Source organism: Astatotilapia calliptera, chromosome 7 (genome assembly GCF_900246225.1).
Source record: "Astatotilapia calliptera chromosome 7, fAstCal1.2, whole genome shotgun sequence".
NCBI lineage: Eukaryota > Metazoa > Chordata > Actinopteri > Cichliformes > Cichlidae > Astatotilapia > Astatotilapia calliptera.
The window spans coordinates 35,634,560-35,654,000 of record NC_039308.1 but is presented as its reverse complement, the minus strand read 5'-3'; the positions used below and the strand labels follow the sequence as shown (position 1 = coordinate 35,654,000).

Sequence of the window (19,441 nt, the reverse complement as noted above, 5' to 3'; positions counted from 1 at the left end):
TACAGTGAGGGCTCAATCTTTTATATACAGTCTATGGAATGACGTGACTATGTTCGGCTTTTATTGTGAAAAGAGCACCAGCCGGAAGTCCTCTGGGTGTTGAGTGTCAGTGACGTCGTCTCCGAGCTGCTGCGGACGTTTCGGTGCTGAAGAGAACGGAGGATCCAGAGAAAGAGGTGCTGTGGATATTACCGGTCACCGTTTCTGTAATCGTTATCCTCCGTTAGCTCGGTTTTAGCTTCTGCGTGGGGACTCATTAAGTAGACACCCTGGAAGCGCCCGGAGAACCGCGGATATCCACGCGGCACGGATGCTTCGTGACCCGCGGCAGGTGCGAAGAGACGTCGGGAGAACCGGCGGCAGCCACCGGCCGAGTGCTGTTGGTCAAGAAGATCATCATGAAGGACGGAGCTGGGGTGGGTGCACGACCCGCCATTTTTACTCGTATTTTATTGCTCATTTATAAACGCACAGCTCTGTTTGTCCAGCAGGTGTTTTTAGATATTGATAATCAATGACAATAAATGACGTGTGTATTCAGTCCAGTTCAATCACCCACGCAACCATAATAATACTCAATTCTCAGCAAATAAATAAACAATTAAAGGGCTGTATGTTTATGACATAACAGGGAATTAAACACATGACGTAAGGCTGGTTTATCAAATCAGTGCAGCTTTAAAAAGAAGATTGTTTTTAGTGTTTTTCACAGCAAAATGCCAACAAAACGTGGAAATTTCTGCTTAAATCATTTATACTTTACTGTGTTTACTGTTCAAATGATTAAAAACCTAAAACGTAACAAATCTAAAAGGGGAAAAGGCAAAAATGGGATGTTTGAGTAGTGACAGTGTTGTTATTTTAAAAATAATAATAGCAATAATAATATTAATAATAATAATCAGCCGTGACAGAGCAGGTCTGGTCCAAAATGGCTGGAGGTGAGTGCACAGTAACGGGGAGAGGACAGGGCAGGTTTAATGTGGCACACAGACGGCTGCAGCTTAGTGCATGCTGCTGTGGTCAGGACGGATCCATCAGCTGTTACATAACAGCTCCATGCGTGAAATTCACCCGGGGAGGGCGCACACTGCAGACTCATCGCTCCGCAGCCTCAGCGTCCATTTTAACATCCCTCATGAAGACGAGTCAGACATTTACAGAAGCTGAAGACCCCCACCATAGCCACCAGTGATTGTGATGCAAGTGTGAACAATTTTCTGAGATTTGCTGCTTTTCTTCCTCGGTGAAATGAATATCTTCAGATTTAGTAGGGAAAGAAGATATCTGGGAGAAATCTGATGAGAAGATTTAGGACAATAATAAACCAGGAATAAAACAGCAGTAGTATTGTTTGGTGCATAAATACATCACCTGTGATGGACAGCACATTCACTGTTTTCTGATATTTTCCAGGCCAGGTGATTAAAGTTTAATCAATGGGAATAATTGTTTGAAGTATGGTGATCAAGGTGTGCCAAAATTAAGAGCACTGAGAGGCCAGAAGGACCTCTGCCTTAAAGGGAAAAAGCATCTGCCTTCACAGATATTTCAGACTACAATTTGTTTGTTACTATTTATCTCAAGCAAACAAAGCGATCCTCATAAATATGTTTCTTAGTGGTTTATCACCAAAGTGTCTCTGAACACAAACAATAATAGACAATAATAAATGAGTTTAATTTAAACTGGTACCATTAAGTGGAAATAATCTTTTTGGATTTAAGCTTTTCGCTTGAATGCGTCACCTATAATTGACAGTATAATTTTCCACTATTTTTTCATATTTAACAAGCTGAATGATTAAATTGCTTCTCAGTGGAAATCACTGAAACGACTAAATGTATGTGGTGCACAAGATTAGCTAAGATTGCTTCATTAAGGGGTTGTTTCAAATGACGGTTTTGTCATGAGAGAAAATTTGTTGTTAGTTTATTGGGGTTTTTTGTTGTTTATTCCAGAGTGAGACAAAGAAGTCTTTGTTATAATTAATAACTGTCGTAATCCTAACCTTGTTAATAATCGGTATCTTTGAATAATCACTATCAAGTTCATTAAGTTGAATCCAAGATATGTGGTACAAAATACGAATATTTTTTTCCTATAAGCTGACAGCAGTCAACATAGCCAATTTTTAGCCAATAAAGCTGCACATCCCTGCTGCCTTACTCAAAAAAAAAATAAAAATTAAATTGCTGAGTCCAAAGGTGAAACCACTGACATCAACGGGAGCAGTTGTGGGAGACCTAACTCAAAGAAATTCCCAAGTTTTGGAGAGATGGAGCAAACAGAGTCAGTCCTCTATGATTTTCTTCTCACAAAAATGACCCCGAGACCTTCTAGAAACAAGTCTTGCAAATCGGCTGCCATCTTCAATTGCCTCAGGGCACCTATTTATTTAGTTATTTTAAGTCATTGTCTAAGTCAGTGGTTCCCAAACTTTTTTTGAAAAAATGATCGCGGGTACACCTACACGGGTATTTTTGAAAACGCAGCTGTTTCTATGCGTTTGGGCCTTTCGTCCACACGTAAACGGCGTTTTCGAATCACCGAAAATTGAGATTGTTTAAAACTCAGTTTTTGCGTTTACGTCTGTATTACATGACGAGGAATACAGAGTTCGTCAAAGGTATGTGCCTTTTTTCACGTCATGCTGTGCGCCACGTTATTGTTTACATGAGATGAATGGCAGATAGAGACAACATACAACAATCTGACTATCTTCAGGTTTTACACACTTACATATACACACAGATTTACTGGTCCTCCATTTAGAAAGGCAGAGGCGTCACGGTGTGATTATTTTACATGTAGTTGTTTTTTCCTGTGTAATAATATTCAACATTGCTATCAATACATTTTTCAAAAAATGTCTCTCTGTGCAAAATGGGTTTAAAAACATAAACAGCTGTTGGATAATGTTTGTCTGTGATTTGAACCAGGGGAACAGATCGTGGCAGGATCAGCCTGATATTATTTGTATCCCACTGTAACTTTCCTGTATAAAGAGCTAACATCTCCAAAATGTCAGGAGTAGTTAGTCATTACAACAAGTGTTTGTGAACTAAAAATCAAGAATGTGGGATACTGTTTGTCTGTGATTTGGAGAGCCCAGCGCTGCTCCCGATGTGTTTTTTTTTTTTTTTCCTTTCATACCGCCCTCCCCCCCCCCCCCACAATATTGGCTGTGCATCCCCCCACACTTTCGGAGCCTCTGGTCTACGTGAACTCAAATTTGATTGGTTAGGACACTTGTCTACTTATTTACTTACATATTTTGCGGAATTTGCCCCAAGTTAAGATTAAGTTATATTAAGTTATATTTCTGCCACTATTTTTGCTGTAGCAAATTTTCATAGTGGTTTCAGTTTTGGATTATTTGAAGTGTCATGTTTGTCACTTAAAATGTCTGCAAAATACCCAGCCTAATATTGAACTGATTTTATGCTAGTGCAAGCATTAGGTAACACATTCCTGGGGAACATACAAAATGCATCTATCATTTGCTACAATTACAATTAAATGGAAAACTAAATTGGTAAGAGGCTTAAATTGAACTTGCAAGAAAAACAAGTGAGGAGGTGAAGTGACATTAAACATGTGGTAACTATAGTGTAAAGCATATGTAGCTTTATGATCTGTTTCTCTCTGAAAGTGACCAAAATCTACCAAAAGAACATCTTGTTCTATTAAAAACTTAAAACTAGCCACTAAGACCATGAGGTCATCAGCAAAGTAACTGTTAGAGCACTTTGCTAACTAGTCGTTAGAGCAAACAATACAGCAGACAATATGACAAAGGACAAAAAGAAACTGATGCTTACATATTCACAGGACACACTGGGGCTAATCAAGGGAAGGGGAAACACCTGGAAGACAGCTGAAACGAATCAATGATAACAGAGGAAGTAAAACTAAATACAAAAGATAAAGACTACCAAAATAAAAGAGGAACACCTAACACAGTGACAGAGCTTAACAATAAGATATGGGGGAAACAGGAGAGGCGGGAATTAAATTTTATATTTAACTTAAATCACAGCAGGAACTAGATAAACAAAGGTAGCAAGACTAAAAGAGACCAATAGCTTTTTTAGTAATGGGTTGTTTGTTAATGTGGTCAGTAAATGCAGTTTAAAAGCGTCACTTAATATTTAATTGTAGCGAAAGGTGAAAGCATGGTTGTACGGTACATAGTTAATGCATGTCTAGTAGAAACTGCCTGTAAATGCCTTTAGGACAACAGCACTAGTGGCAGCTTTGCAGCTCTGCAGCTCATCTGGGTACATGCATTACAACCTCTCTAGTAAATCTGTAAAAACACAGCCCCACTGTGTAACGCTCAGGTAGGTGGTTAAGTGCGTTGTGTAATAATATAGCATTATGGAGTAAATGTGCTTTGGCTTCAGCAGAGATCTTTCTGCAAAGCCTCAAACTAAACCTTTTATCACTTCAGGATGCTGACAAAGTCCAGGCAAGTCCAAAAAGCTGGGCTCAGCATTAGCTTCATATTTAGTTACTGTTTGATCATTTATTGTCTATTTACCATAGACAATTTATGGTTTGTGTCATGCAGAATTTACCATAAAATCATAAAATATTTTTGCTCAATTTTCTCCAAGCCTTCTTCTATTTCTCTCTATAAAAATGCAGTTGAACCATTCAGCTCCAGCTGCCCTCAGATGGTGATATATGACAACTTTTCTGACATGTTCTAATCTCATTATTTATACTTTTCATTCATTTCTGTTTATAATTTTTTTAAACACAAATTGTACAAACATTACATTTATGTAGACAATTGTCTCCTGTTAGTACTTAAAAAATTTTTTTATTTGTTTCAATAATACTATAAAAAATAAAAGAATTATTAAATGAGTTATGTATTTAGGGTATTCTAGTATGATTTTAACACCGTAATATAAATGAAATACAACAACATTTAAATAAACATAACACATGGGGGATATTAGTTTTATAGTTTTGTAATATTTCCAATATTTTGTGCACAAACACTAAAAAGACAAATAACCATGATGTACATGTTAGTGTGGTAATTAGAAGTATTTATTTCCCACAACACCTGCCACACAAATTGGCTAATTCCTGCAAAAAACAAACAAACAAAAGTTATTACCCATAATTTTAAATTATGCAAATATAATTTCTTAATCGTGTCATTTTATGGAGTCACTAAAGAAGAATGTTGTATTTGGTCGTACAGGAATCTTTTCCACATCACTCCTGCTCTTGTGAAAATTATTTGTACAGAAGGACAGCCAAGAGTAACACATAATCTATGTGGTTCTAATGTGTGCTAGTGAAACCTGCTTTTAGTCAAACTAAATATAGAAAATGGTCCAATTTGCCACCTAAATCCTGTGTATCTGTGTCAGCCGGCTGGTAATCACTTCATGTGCTGTGCTCCAGTTTTAATACTCGCTGTGTTTTAATCATCTTTAAAACCTGTTAGAAAATGGGTTCAGTTGAGACTGCAGTTTTACCTGTCTGCCATAAAAAGTGTCTTATTTAACCCTATGTGTTTATCCCTTCCAAAAAACCATTACCTCGGTTTATGCTTCTAAAACACTGAAATCCAGTTAAAAACAAATGTAAATCTTGCCTCACACCAAGTCTGGTTCATAGTCACGCTGGTCCAAGCTTTAACGACAACAATGATGATTTGCTTTTCATGCTTCTGGCCATGCAGCCTTGGCGAAGCGAGAAGAAAATGGCCGCGGCTGGTACTGTGTTTGAGGAAGGATTGTAACGCTGTTATTTGTTTGCAGGAACGCAAAATCTTTGGTTCGTATGAGTGCGACGAAGATTCGTTTGTGTTCCAGTGGTTCACCTTTATCTGGTGGCATTTGTTGTAATGGTGGCCTCAACCTGTGGTGATGGCTCACATAATTCGCTAAATAAGAGGGGTACCAGGTAGGTGGAGAAAAGATGACAATCGTAGGCTGCTGTCTCTCACCGGCATGTTGCAACCTTATTAAGTAGACACGGATTTATTAGTAAAACCTAATTTTGGAAGACACGAGAATCATTTTTTTATCATGTGACGTTTTAGCTCTGGAACGCAAGAAGAAACAAAAGATTTTCCATGAATTTTTGCAAATATTTTGCACATAAATTCTGACTTGGTGTGTCAATAATTTCAGTATTCACTGGCAAATCCTAGATGTCAGACCCTAGGGGACAATGTTGGAAACAGTCCCCGCTCTCAACAACATTACCATGTGATGATGATAATGTCATGTTGAGACAAAAAATGGCAGGTAACCAGCGTCTGTCTGTGAAAGTTGACTTTTTGTACCAAAAAACACAAAATAAGGGCCTGGAACAAAGGGAAACCATTAAAACTCAATGGATGATTGTTTAAAGTCCTGCTGAAATACCACCTTAAAATCCATTCATGATCATATGACACATGTCTGTGTTGTTTCTCTTTCGTTTCAGCTCCAGCAGGGCATTGGCAGGCCCAGCGTGTATCATGCCGTGGTGGTGATCTTCCTGGAGTTTTTCTCCTGGGGTTTACTCACCACACCCATGCTCACTGTGAGTAACACCGATTGGTTTTTACATTAACATCTATATAGCTACCCCGGTTCATTCAAAGCCTCCGTGTGAATAAGACCGAACAAGAAATGAAAATTAGTCATGCTGTGTAGGCAGCATTATTGCAGAGATGATGTCAGTGTCCTTTTCACTGTTAGTCCGTTTTTCCAGGTCTGCTTTGCATTTTACAATGGATTTAGCACTTACTGAATTAAGACTGAGCTATATTGTTTATAGTTAGAAGAAGATGTTGAAAAATCTATATTATTGGATTGTCCTTCTCAAATCTGACTGTCACTATATGGCTATTTTACATCAATATGGGACAAAACCCCTATTACAACCAAAATGAACCCTTTGGTAGTAATCCAGTCTTTATTCTGTTCTCTGGAAGAGGGTTTGGTTTTGTGAATGTAGGTTTGTCAAAATGTAAAGCATTAGAAAAAGTAGTGATTTTGTATTAACAAATCTCATCTACATGCATTTGAAAGCATTAAAATAATACAAATCTAAATATGGTAAAAGAATATCAGAGTAATTTTATGTGTTTTGATTATGTGTGTTTCCCAGTCCTAGACCATAAATATTTTCAGTGGAGATCTCCACTGAGTCTTTCTTTAAGTTTGGGACTAGACTTAAACCTTAATCTGGGAAATTTGGCTGTGATTGTTTGTAAGATCAGCAGGTGTATCTTAGTCCTTTGTGTTCCAAAGTACATAAATAAAATATATGTTGCAGATCAAGATGAGTTAAATTTTAAACTTTGGAAATTAAATATGTATTTATTTTTTTTTAGTATTTATTTATTTATTGTCATTGTCAAGAACAATGAAATTGCGTTTGGGGTGTGGAGCAGGGAAATTATTTTACTGCTATTGTTAAATAATCATCATTATTACCATTGCATTAATAATATAATCTGGAGTTTATATTGCATTCAGGGGTTGAACAGTGTGTGTCTTTCAGAAAGGCTAAAAGTCACAGGCTGACAGGAAACAGGCTTGCAGAGAGTTTGCAGAAGCAGGAAGTTATTTTGAGCAGCAGGCTACAACCCAAAAAAAAGAAGAAAATAATAAATACCCCTTAAAACCCAAGTGTACATATTTAACCCAGTGTGACTCCAATGCAATAAGACAATCCTTAGCAATAATGTTCGTAGAAATTCAGACAAAGACCTGAGAAACATGACAAAATACAACAATGCAACCCATTCAATATTATTGTACTGTGAGATATGATATCAGATATGATAGTTATCTATTTAAGAAAGAGGGGGGGGGGCAGGAGGGGGAAGAGAATAAAGATGTGATGCACCAATGCAGACCAGTTCATTGCTATTAAGAAGTTGGATATGGTTATTGTCCGTGAGAGGGGGGCAGAGAGTTCAGGAGCCTCACAGCCTGTGGATACAGGCTGTTGGCCAGTCTGGATGTTCTGGCCTGTATAGACCTGTACCTTCTCCCTGAGGGCAGCAGATGGAAAAGGTGGCGCGCAGGGTGATGTTGGTCCTGCAGGATACTGTGCACCCTCCTCAGACAGCGAGTGGGGAAGATATTACTGATCTCTGGCAGACTTGTTCCAATAATTCTGCCAGCTTCTTTCACTACCCGCTGGAGTGCTTGCTGATCGGCCTTGGTGCAGCTGGGGAACCACACTAGAAATCCATACGTCAGAACGCTGCTGATGGCACAGTTGTAGAAGTTCAACATCAGAGATCTGGGAATGTGTGCGCTCCGCAGTCTCCTCAGGTAGTAGAGGCGCTGTTGGGCCTTCCGTACAACTGAGGTGATATGGTTGCCCCAGGACAGGTCCTCGGTCACAGTTACCCCCAAGAATTTAAAACTGCTCACCCTCTCCACCGCCTCACTGCCAATGAAGAGAGGCAGATGGTTGTTATGACCCCTCTTCCGGAAATCTACAATGATCTCCTTGGTCTTTTTTGTGTTTAAGACCAAGTTATTGTCGTGGCACCATGACTCTAGTTGTTGCACCTCTGTCCTATAGTTTGTCTCATCATTGTTGGATATAAGTCCGAGCACTGTAGTGTCATCTGCAAACTTAACAATGAGATTGGACGCGCAGGAGGAAATACAGTCATGGGTGAAGAGAGTGTATAGCAGAGGGCTCAGAACACACCCCTGAGGGGCACCGGTGTTGACCACAAGGGTGGAAGAGGTGTTCTTACCCACTCTGACACTCTGTCTACGGTTAGTGAGGAAGTCCACAATCCAGTTGCACAGAGAGGAGTTAAGTCCCAGTTGGTGGAGTTTGGGACGGAGTTTGTATGGCCGGATGGTATTAAAAGCCGAGCTGTAGTCTACAAAGAGGAGCCGTGCATAGGTGTTCCTGTGTTCCAAGTGCTTCAGTAATGTGTGCAGCACTGTGGCGATCGCATCCTCGGTTGACCGGTTCTCCCTGTATGCAAACTGGTGCGAGTCCAGGGATGTCAGAGTGTGAATGAAGTATAGATCATAAGATGTAATTTGAGGGGTTAAAAAAAACCTTTGCATTAACCAATGAGAAATTACTGTTATTTTTATACACAGCCTTATTTCCAGTGGCTTGATTGTTTTATTTTTAATAGTTTTTAATGAAAAATTGTGAAAGTTGTCCAAGACTTTCCAGCTCTAACTGCATACATTCTGTACCTTGCTTCATACTGTTTCATCCGTGATGGTGTTGTATCTTTTTTCTTAGGTTTTGCATGAAACATTTCCCCAGCACACATTCCTGATGAATGGACTCATTCAGGGCGTGAAGGTAAGAAACTCAACTTTTCCATTTTGTGACTCATTCTGTTGATGCTATACAGATTAAACGGGTGTAACAGTGATTTAGGAAAATAGCTACAATGAAATGGGTCATTTTTGAACGATATCTAGACTTTAGGCGTGATAAGTAATAATGACAGAAAACCGTCATGAATAAAAGATGAATCAAGCATGGCATGACCACACAGATATATTTCACTGTTGCTGCAACTTTTTTAAACAGTTTTTATCATTGACTCCGCCTTTCTAGGGTCTGCTGTCATTCATGTCTGCGCCTCTGATTGGTGCGTTGTCAGATGTATGGGGCAGGCGGTCCTTCCTTTTGGTCACCGTCTTCTTCACCTGTGCTCCAATCCCTCTGATGAGGCTCAGCCCCTGGTAGGACTCTAATATTCTCTGTTGCAACAATATTATGACTAAAAAAGGTTACATCGGAAAGTATGGCTAGCATTTACCTTCTGAGCTAACACAAATTAATAGTTGAAATAGCAAGATTTCAAGCAATTGAAATGTGAGTTAGAATCTTAAGTAACATTGTTGATTAAACTGAGACACAAAGAGTTCAAACTAGTTGATATTGAGTTTAAAATGTGTACAGCATTATGCAGTTGAACATAAACAGTGTTGCTGGGCAGTTACATCAGATGTAAAAGGTTAGGAACTGCTGCTCTAATGGATCCGACCTGAGTGAAATAGTCAATCTTTTAATGAAATATTTCAGTGTGCCTGTCAAAAATCAATTCACTGCTGGATTTCAGTCAATTAGAGAGTCAGAGAAGTTTAAATTCTCGTATCAGTCTTCTTGAAACTGAATCTATTTTTCACTTCCTCCAGGTGGTACTTCGCCATGATCTCCATGTCTGGAGCTTTCTCCGTGACTTTCTCAGTCATCTTCGCCTACGTTGCCGATGTTACGGATGAGAGAGAGAGGAGTACAGCCTATGGTCTGGTAAGGAGTCCTAATGTACACCCCTAAAATCAAACAGTGCATCAGGCAGACAGACTGTTGATGGTATTGAATTCCTGAAACTGAATCTTACACGAAAAGAAACTGACAGATCAGCTTAATCTGTGTGCAGACATGACTCAGGACAGAAAAATACCTGAGCTGTGCTCTGTTGAAATTCATCCCTTCAGGTGTCGGCCACCTTTGCAGCCAGCCTGGTGACGAGCCCGGCCATCGGAGCGTACCTTTCTGCCTGGTACGGGGACAATCTGGTGGTTCTGGTGGCCACGCTGATCGCTCTGGCTGACATCTGCTTCATCCTGCTGGCTGTGCCCGAGTCTTTGCCTGACAAGATGAGGCTCAGCAGCTGGGGGACGCCCATTTCCTGGGAGCAGGCCGACCCATTTGCTGTCAGTAACTAATCGTTTACAGAACCATATTTGATTAGCTGGTTAAATAATGAGCTCAAATCAGATTACTCTGGTTAGGGGTGGGCGATAAAAACTATATACGATAGAAATGATATAAATTTGGCCAACGATCGAGATTTTGACTATACCGCTCTACCGTGATAGCGCATGTTGATGATGTCATCAAGCTGCGCCTGTTTTGGTCGAAAGCATCGCAGCGGCTACAACCATTATCCTCTGCAAATTATGGCGAGTGACAGTCATAGCAAAGAGATGAAGCACTTTTGAAATATGGGGAAAGCCAAAAACTGCGCTTCCTCCACTTCTGTAACATTGATTCATTAATGTTGAATTCTCTCGCAGCTGCTCTATTCCCATGTTGTTGCAGTATATTAATGACAAACCTCGTATTGTGGATGAATAATCTCAGTTATTCTCCTGACTGAAGTTTGGCCCGTGTATAGCATCCTGCTATGCGATTGCATTTGCCCCTAACCACCAGAATCCCTCACGTTAACTTTTATGGAGTGGAAAAAAAAGCTGGTGTTCATCCTCCAGCTTCACTGTGCTAATGTTATGCTAACATAGCTGTGTCGCTAGCAATCACGTAGCACAACATTATATACCAGGTAGTCCAACTTCAGTAACCCTGCAAACGCCACTGCTGTTTCGTTTTCTGTCTTCACTTATGTTGGAAGTGGTAGCAGAGCTGTACGTTTTAATTCGTTTCAAAAATCTCTCAGTCAGAACATGGTCTGTTATGTTTAAGTGGTACTAATAATAATAATAATAATAATGGATACTTTATTGATCCCCATGGGGAAATTACTTGTTTTTCTCTGCATTTGACCCATTCACTCAGTGAAGCAGTGGGCAGCCCACTAAGCAGGCGCCCGGGGAGCAGTGTGTAGGGACGGTACCTTGCTCAGGGGTACCTCAGGGTAGCCGTTAAGTGGATTCGAACCGCCGACCTTCCGATACTAGCGAGCTAACTTCCTGTTAACTTAACCTGCTAACTCCATTAAATTTAATAAATCTGTTTTCATGGATGCCTGGATGTTAAACTCAATTGTTACACCTGGAAAAGCAGCAACGTTGATGATTTTATTAAAGATGAAAGAATTTAGACCGTTTTTAACTCTGTTCGTTTGACTTTGGGATCTGAACAGGACGGAGTTTTTGACCCAGATTACTCCAAAGCTCTTCACTATGGCAGCCGTAATGCTCTGACAATCCATCAAGCAGTGCAGCTTACCAAAGTTGTACTAAAACATTTTTTAACAGATTTCTGCACGCCCAAATCGGTTCGAGGTCAGTAACCACAACCAGAATTCATACATAAGGCACACTCTCGATTTTTGAGAAAATTAAAGGATTTTAAGTGTGCCTTATAGTGTGGAAAATACGTTATACAGAAGAAAAGAATATATCGCGATATATATCGTTACTGCACGTGCTTCAAATTATACCATGATATGGATTTTAGGCCATATCGCCCAGCCCTAAGTCATAGTGTATTTTGTAGTTGCATGAAGCCTTTCCTCAGTGATTTGACTCTCTTCTCTGTTTTCGGACACAGTATGTAAATGTTCCTCAACGCAGTAACTTTATTTTAATAATTTAATGATGCTATAACATTATATAATGCATGACAGCTCATTTCTGTTAGGGGGGTGGGAATAAAGAGAAATGAGATGCAAGTCATTTGCACGTCAGAACCTGTAACATTGACCTTTTGAATCCCAGACACTAACTGAAGACTAACTGATCATCTGACAGCCTCGGTGTTGTATTTCCTGTCTCTCTCTCCCTCTCTCTTTCTTTATCTCTCTCCTTCAGTCTCTGAGGAAGGTGGGCCAGGACTCCACAGTCTTACTAATCTGTATCACCGTGTTCCTGTCTTACCTACCTGAGGCCGGACAGTACTCCAGTTTTTTCCTTTACCTGAGACAGGTGAGCCACCTGACGCACTCATTTTCCAAGAATATTAGCGTCAATGCTGGTATTGATGTTGTTAAGAATATTATTACCACGAATCTACCAACAGTCACACAGCAGACAGGGTCATTAGCTGTAGCGTGAAACACTTAAGCCACGGATCACATTGCTGCATCGATGGTCAGCCATTCTTTTGTGTCTGTCTTTACATTAAATCTTCCTCATTCTGAAATATGTGTGTAAAAATGTTCTTACCTGCACAAAAAATAAGTATATGTGCAAAGTAACTGACAGATTCATAAACCTTTCACAGGCCATTTTTGTTTATTCTACCGTGCATATATTAGTGAATTATTTGAAATCAGTGAACTCGTGGAAACTCGATGTGCAATCTGCACACTTACATGTCTCTTCACATTGAGACATGTTTACCTTGAGGTGAAATTGAGAAAGAGGTGGCGATATAAGACAGAAGACCACACGCTGAGCTAAAAAACCAGGAGAAAATCTGACTGAATAAACTGGAACAATAGTGTCCGAGGAGGATGCCAGAATAGGCGCAACTGATCTGTTAGAAATTCACTGAAATCTGACTATAAGTGATGACATCCAGCAAGGATGGAAGTTTTTAATGAATGAAGAAGATAGGATTGGATAACGCCTGTAAGAATAGGTTTTCTTTATGTATATTTTATGTCTTATTTTATGCATTTAATTCTAATTCTGAGACTTTATGGCTTATGGTGTTTTGGAAAATTGTAAATGACCAAACTGCAAAAATAATCATAATCATTATAAGCAGTAGTTAGTTGAATGTTGTGTGAATTAATTTTCTAAGTCAGCTAGACCTTCATGTTCTGAGGGAGTCATAAATGAATTCATAGAGTACAAACAAATTTAGGTAAGACAAAATTAACGAATCATAGATTTGTGGGCCTAGATCAGGGCCTTTGCAATTTCCTCTGTACATAAATATTTACTTTTCAACTGAACATTGCAATGTTAGTTTTTATGCAGATGATATCATCTTATTTATTAAGTGGAGCTCTTGGCAGGGCATGAAGCTGCAACTCTTTTGATGTGTGAATACCTGCTTACTTTGATCTTAACTATATGTTCAGAATTAATTCACTACCCACTTGACCCATGTTGAGCTGCAATTCTCTTGTTTTATCAATTAAAAATGTGGAACAAAATTATGTTGTCTTATATAGTATCAATAAAAATTATTTCTTGTCTCTTTCCAGGTCATAAACTTCTCCTCAACGACCCTCGCTGTTTTTATAGGAGTTGTGGGCATTCTGTCCATTGTAGCTCAGGTAACCAACACGTTAGAGGCTATTTATTACTCCTTTTAAATATAAGCCTATTTTACACACACATTAGGATATAATTGAAAAAAATCGCTGTTTTATTTTAGTTTCCATAAACAAGAAGAACAACTCACCCTCATAAGCAGTGCATCAGTAAATATTTAGGCTGATAGTTAACATACACACTTGGGTGACTTGTTCTCTGTCAACTTTATACTTACACTGCTTATTACGATAAGAGATGTTAATAAATTCTAGTGAACTGTTAAATAATTGTAAATTCTCGTCTCCTCTTTGCCCACAGACTCTCTTCCTCACTCTGCTGATGAGAACTCTGGGTACTAAAAACACTGTTCTGTTAGGTTTGGGCTTCCAGATCCTTCAGCTGGCCTGGTACGGCTTTGGATCAGAGCCATGGTGAGAGTTGCTGAGTGTGTGCTTGTGTAGCAGGCAATTATTTACACTACATTTTGGTATTTGCTTTAAGTTCCAACTCACAAAAAGACCAGATATGCACATCTTTAACCAAGTATAAATATGTATATTTGCAACAGGATGATGTGGGCTGCTGGTGCTGTAGCAGCGATGTCCTCCATCACCTTCCCAGCAGTTTCTGCTTTGGTGTCACAGTCTGCTGATCCCGATAAACAAGGTGACAAATAAAATCTGTCCTCTCTCACTTCAGTAGGTCACTGTTGTGTAATAGATGTTTCAGATTGTGGTTTTTGTTACTTAACCAGGAAGTAAAATAACTCTTGCATTGCTGCGCCTTCATGACCTTTCTTCTTCCGCCCTGTTGCAGGTGTGGTGCAGGGGATGATCACAGGCATCAGAGGTCTGTGTAACGGCCTCGGCCCAGCTCTGTATGGATTCATCTTCTTTCTCTTCAACGTCGAGTTTAATTCCATGGACCCCATCCAGGGAGACTACAACATCGACCCCCTGCCACTGGACAGTCCCACTGAGGTACAGCATGCACTCCAATCCTGACAGTAATGCCTCTTTTTCGCTAGTGCCTACTTACTTCTAGTGACTAGTGACTTCTGGAAAAAAAATTCAAAACCAGCATTTTTGAAAAAAACAGCATTGTGGTCCCTGAGTCTGACAAAAAGCCATAGACAGAGCAACAGGTACACCATCTCCTCGACATTCTCTATTGTTGTCACCAAAACTGGGAACAGTCAAGTCAAGTAGGTACTACTGGAGAAGCCTGTCGCTTCTATGGCTTCCAGGTCTGTGCTGTAGTGCCTTAAATCAGCATTATCTTTAGTAGCCAGCAGGGTGAGCCTTATATGGTCCCAATAAGAAGTCTGACTGCAAAGAAGCCAATGAGAAAATGACCTTACTCATCTTCTAAAGTTGGGGCTTTAAAACTGGGATGTGGTCACCTTCAACATTCACAGGAAAAGTGCGGGATGAAGGAACTTAATTCCATACAGCCATTTGAAATAAATAAAGACATTTTCTTCCTATTGAACCTTTATTTAGGTTCCGGTGATGTCATGGAGTCATTGATTGTTTTTAGATGTGTTTTCCACAACAATTTAAAAGTAACACAAGCCAAGGAGAAGTCTTAAGGGCTGTAAACTGAATATGCCAGAAACTGCAGTTCCTCTAATGGCCACTTGAGGCGGCTTGCAAAATGCAACTTTACAGCAAAAGTAAACAAGTTTACAGTCTGCTACAGAGAAGTGGTTTTGGTCTGTAAGGATAGTGTCTCACTTCATACCAATTTTACAGTGATTTTTATTTTTTTTGTAATTCACACGATTGGCTATTTTAGGCTTAAAATTAGCAGGTGACTCCATCCTCATGTCAGTAATTAACTGCACTTAAATGTGCTTTGTTGTTGAAATTAGCTTTATTTTTCTCCCTTTCTCCTAGCGAGCGCTAATCCCAGGCCCGCCCTTCCTGTTAGGGGCATGCACCGTGGTCATCGCTTTCCTTGTCGCTCTCTTCATCCCTGAGAAAACCTCTTGCTCCTCCTCTTCCTCCCAGCTGTCCCTCAATGACAAGCCCCACCCTGACAGTAAAGAGTCCATGTCCTCGCTGGCCGGTGTCCACATCAACACGCCGCTGCCAGGCAGCGATGAGGAGAGCCCGCCCGCAGCCTGCGACGCGGACTTTGAGCCGCTGCTGCACGACAGCATCGTTTGATGGACAGGTGGAGGGCGGGGCTAAAGGCGTGGTTTGATCGAGTGACGCTTTGTAACAAAGAACACATTTTTTTGCCGTCCGGCAGAACTAAGTGTACTTTTACTGATTGGCTGGAGGGAGCTATTTGCTGGAAGGTGGGACTAACATTTTTATTCACAGATCTGTGACATCATGTGACCAGTGAGGTAATGATTCGTCAAAGAGCTGCGGACAAGATGTCATCATGCGATCGGAGAGAGGAATCAAAGACGATTAGTTGCCTGACAGGAAACAAGAGGAGGGACCAAGTTTTGTGTAGTTTTTTGGTTTTTTTGGGGTTTTTTAATGGAGAAGGAGGCGTGGCTGGTTTAGGATCTGCCCACTTTAACAGAAAGTATATTTGAAGTTTTCACTGAAGGGTTTTTGTTTATCTTTAATCTTTAAGAAAAGGTGTTTTTACCTTTTAGCTGTATCATTCTGACGCTGTGTTTTTCTCTGGTTCTCGTACAAAAGAAACACGTCTGCATCGTATTTAAGGCAGCCAAAACATCTGTGTTGATTTATACTCTCTCTTTTTATTGTTGTTGTTGTTAAGGTTTCTTTTTTAGTTACAGGTAATGCTATTTTTTAAATTTTTTTTAATTGTACAGTATCTTACTTGCTATGAACTAAGAGTGCTAACTGAGGTGTGAATGTGACAAGCTGAGAGACGAGTCAACCACCTGAAATATCAATTTAATCTTTTTGTTTCTTTCCTTCTTTAAATGTAAACCAGAGCAAAACTAAAGCTCAGGCGATCCAAAAGATGCAGATAATTTTTTAAAAACTTTTTATTCTCAACAGAGCCTCTTCACCACATAGATTTTACCTTTATTTTTCCCACTTTAGTGTACCAGTTTGTGACTCTACCTCACAATCAACCTTGTTTTTCTTATCTTCCATCACTTGTGTTTTATTTTTTTATCTTTCAAAGTCACTTTAAAAAAGTGCTGCTGGCTGCTGGCAGTGGGAACATCCTCACACGGCTGTACCTGTGGCCACCCAGTGTCTTTGCCTGTCTTCTTCTCTTCAACTGGGTGCTTTGCCTCCCTGTATTTTCATGCAAGTTTTACTTTTAACTTGCAAAAATACTGCCGACACGAGGTGTATGTGTTTCCCCTGGCAGCAGTGATAATTCCTGTGAATGAACTTATACTTGAAGCACCGGAGAGAGATTCTACAAGAGCTTTAGAGAAGATTTCCAACGTATGCTGAGGAGTTTAAAAGTGTATAAATGGCACAGAGTGTACATAGTGACTGGCTTTATGACCTTAAAATGTAAATGTACATGTGAAAGATATTATGGTTTGTATATATTGTCACTGAGCTGTGGGATTGGCTTGCTTGTTGTGGTTGTGTGGTAGCTCAGTGGGATGAGGGTGGGGTGGTTCGACTACGCAGCTTAACTGTTACACAAGACCAACAGTCATTTTTAAATTCATTCAGGTCACACGGACAACCAGTCCATTTTCTCGTTCTTACACCTGAGTATATTTACCTGCACACTAGTATCCCAATGATCAGTATTTATGTGAAACTCAAAGTTTCACCCACCAAACAGGTTTTGACTTTCTGCAAAAAAAACAACCCAAAAACACATCAGCTTTTAATTTACTCAAACTTAAAATTAACAGGAAGTACTTCCTGTTAAGAAAAGTAAAACTGACTTTTTGCCTTAACCACTGCAGACCAGTCATTCTTATGCGTAAACCCCCCCTACACACACACACACACACACACACACACGAAGGCACAAATATTCACCCAAACAGCAGAAGTTAGGAAGAGGAGTACGACCAGTACCTGGAGTGGAGTTAAAATGGCACATTTTCTGAATCTACCAGGAAGTCCTTGCTCCTATTTTTTTTTTTTTGTTCTGTCTCTGCTAACAATAAGCTTGTCTTCCATTTCTGGCTAATGTCCTCACCCTACAGGAGAAAGTCAGCTTATTGGGATCAAACATATTTTTTCTTAAAGCTGAAATATTTTTACATTGCAAGGATAAGTATTTTCTTCCTCTCATGGCATCGAGTGTGAAACAGATAAAACTCGCACTTTCCCGTTAAGCATATATTTGGTCATTTTTAGACCATGAAGCATCTATTTTACCTGAGCCTGTTCTACTCATTTCCAGCTCTGTATGTATTACTCTTCAACTTCAGTTTTGCATGATTCATGGGTCAAAATAGTCCCTGTTTATCTTATACGAGGCCTTTGTGCAGCTAAGTTGATCTTTTACTTTAAATCTTAGCCAAACTTATGGCTAAATCGTATTGGGAAGTCCAATCATTTTTCTTATTTTTACCAAGGTCTTTGAGCGGGCCAGCCTTTTTCTGATTGGCTTCCCCTCACTAACAAAAACTTGACCAGCACGTGGGTGGGGCTTCTATGCTGATAACCATATAAGGACCCTCTCTTTGACATCATACAGAGCGAAGAGCAGAAAAAAACATATGTACCAAACACTTAGAGCCGTTTAAAATTGCTTGTACATACAATGTTTGTACCTCAATGTTTGAGAATTTGGCTTTATTTATTCTAAACATTTGTCACTTGGAAGAACAGAAAAGCAGAATAGGTCCACCTTAATGAAATCAAATGGTGCTGGATAAAAGCTACCTTATCTGCTATTTTTTTTAGCCTTCTTCATTAAATGAACTCTAAAATTCATTTCAGGGTGACTGAGTTTCAAGTACAAACAGAGCCCAGATCCTAGCCAGGATATTAGTGTGTATGTGAACACTGAGGTTTAATTGATCCTCCACTGCATACACTCAGTTCCTTCACCAGCAGTCCAGCTGACTCTACAGTGTAAATATTGTACATGGACAGGACACGTGTACATGGGTCGTACACTGTAAATACACATTGTCTATCGTCTTGTCTGGAAGTGTACAAGCCAGTCGTTGGTTATTGGAAATAAAAGCAGTTCAACAACACTTTGTTTCTTAGTCCTTTCTCCATACTCACACCAGCTGTCATTTGTTTTCCCAAGAGCCATATAACTGCTTCTCTTTACCCCAATCAGCTGCAGCTCATCATTTTAAAATTTCTTTTTAAATGACTGGATATTTCACCCAGACCAGTGATTTAATAGATTTATTATTGTAGTCAGCTGTTATCAGAATCAGAATCAGAATACTTTATTGATCCCTGGGGGAAATTATTTTTTGTTACAGTGCTCCATTTTAAACCAACATTAAGACAAGACAGACAATACGCTAACTAAGAATAGTACAATATATACATATATATACATACATACATACATAAGTCACTTATAAATAGATATTTGGAAAAGAAACATGTGTAGCTGTAGCAGCAAAC

General features: G+C 39.6%; 1 protein-coding gene across 4 annotated transcripts; it reads left to right on the top strand.

Annotated features, from left to right (window-relative positions):
- The first annotated feature begins 261 nt into the window (after nucleotides 1-261).
- On the top strand, nucleotides 262-19,053 carry mfsd14ba (major facilitator superfamily domain containing 14Ba). Of its 4 annotated transcripts, none has more exons than XM_026174523.1 (12): nucleotides 262-416; nucleotides 6,463-6,561; nucleotides 9,259-9,321; nucleotides 9,583-9,710; nucleotides 10,167-10,281; nucleotides 10,470-10,688; nucleotides 12,528-12,641; nucleotides 13,874-13,945; nucleotides 14,244-14,356; nucleotides 14,494-14,591; nucleotides 14,742-14,905; nucleotides 15,824-19,053. In XM_026174523.1, the coding sequence occupies exons 1-12, from the start codon at nucleotides 399-401 to the stop codon at nucleotides 16,094-16,096; spliced, it is 1,476 nt and encodes a 491-aa protein (XP_026030308.1). In that variant the 5' UTR covers nucleotides 262-398; the 3' UTR covers nucleotides 16,097-19,053. The 4 variants fall into 4 exon arrangements, with proteins under 4 accessions (XP_026030308.1, XP_026030306.1, XP_026030305.1 ...); XM_026174521.1 differs by having other exon boundaries at nucleotides 354-416; nucleotides 5,790-6,561; XM_026174522.1 differs by lacking the exon at nucleotides 262-416 and adding an exon at nucleotides 3,164-5,934.
- The last annotated feature ends 388 nt before the right edge of the window (nucleotides 19,054-19,441 follow it).

Coding starts and splice junctions, on each gene's coding strand:
- mfsd14ba (XM_026174521.1), top strand. CDS start 6,427: ATGACACATGTCTGTGTTGTTTCTCTTTCGTTTCAGCTCCAGCAGGGC. Junction 6,562..9,258: donor TCACCACACCCATGCTCACT/GTGAGTAACACC, acceptor CTTTTTTCTTAG/GTTTTGCATGAAACATTTCC. Junction 12,642..13,873: donor TTTTCCTTTACCTGAGACAG/GTGAGCCACCTG, acceptor GTCTCTTTCCAG/GTCATAAACTTCTCCTCAAC.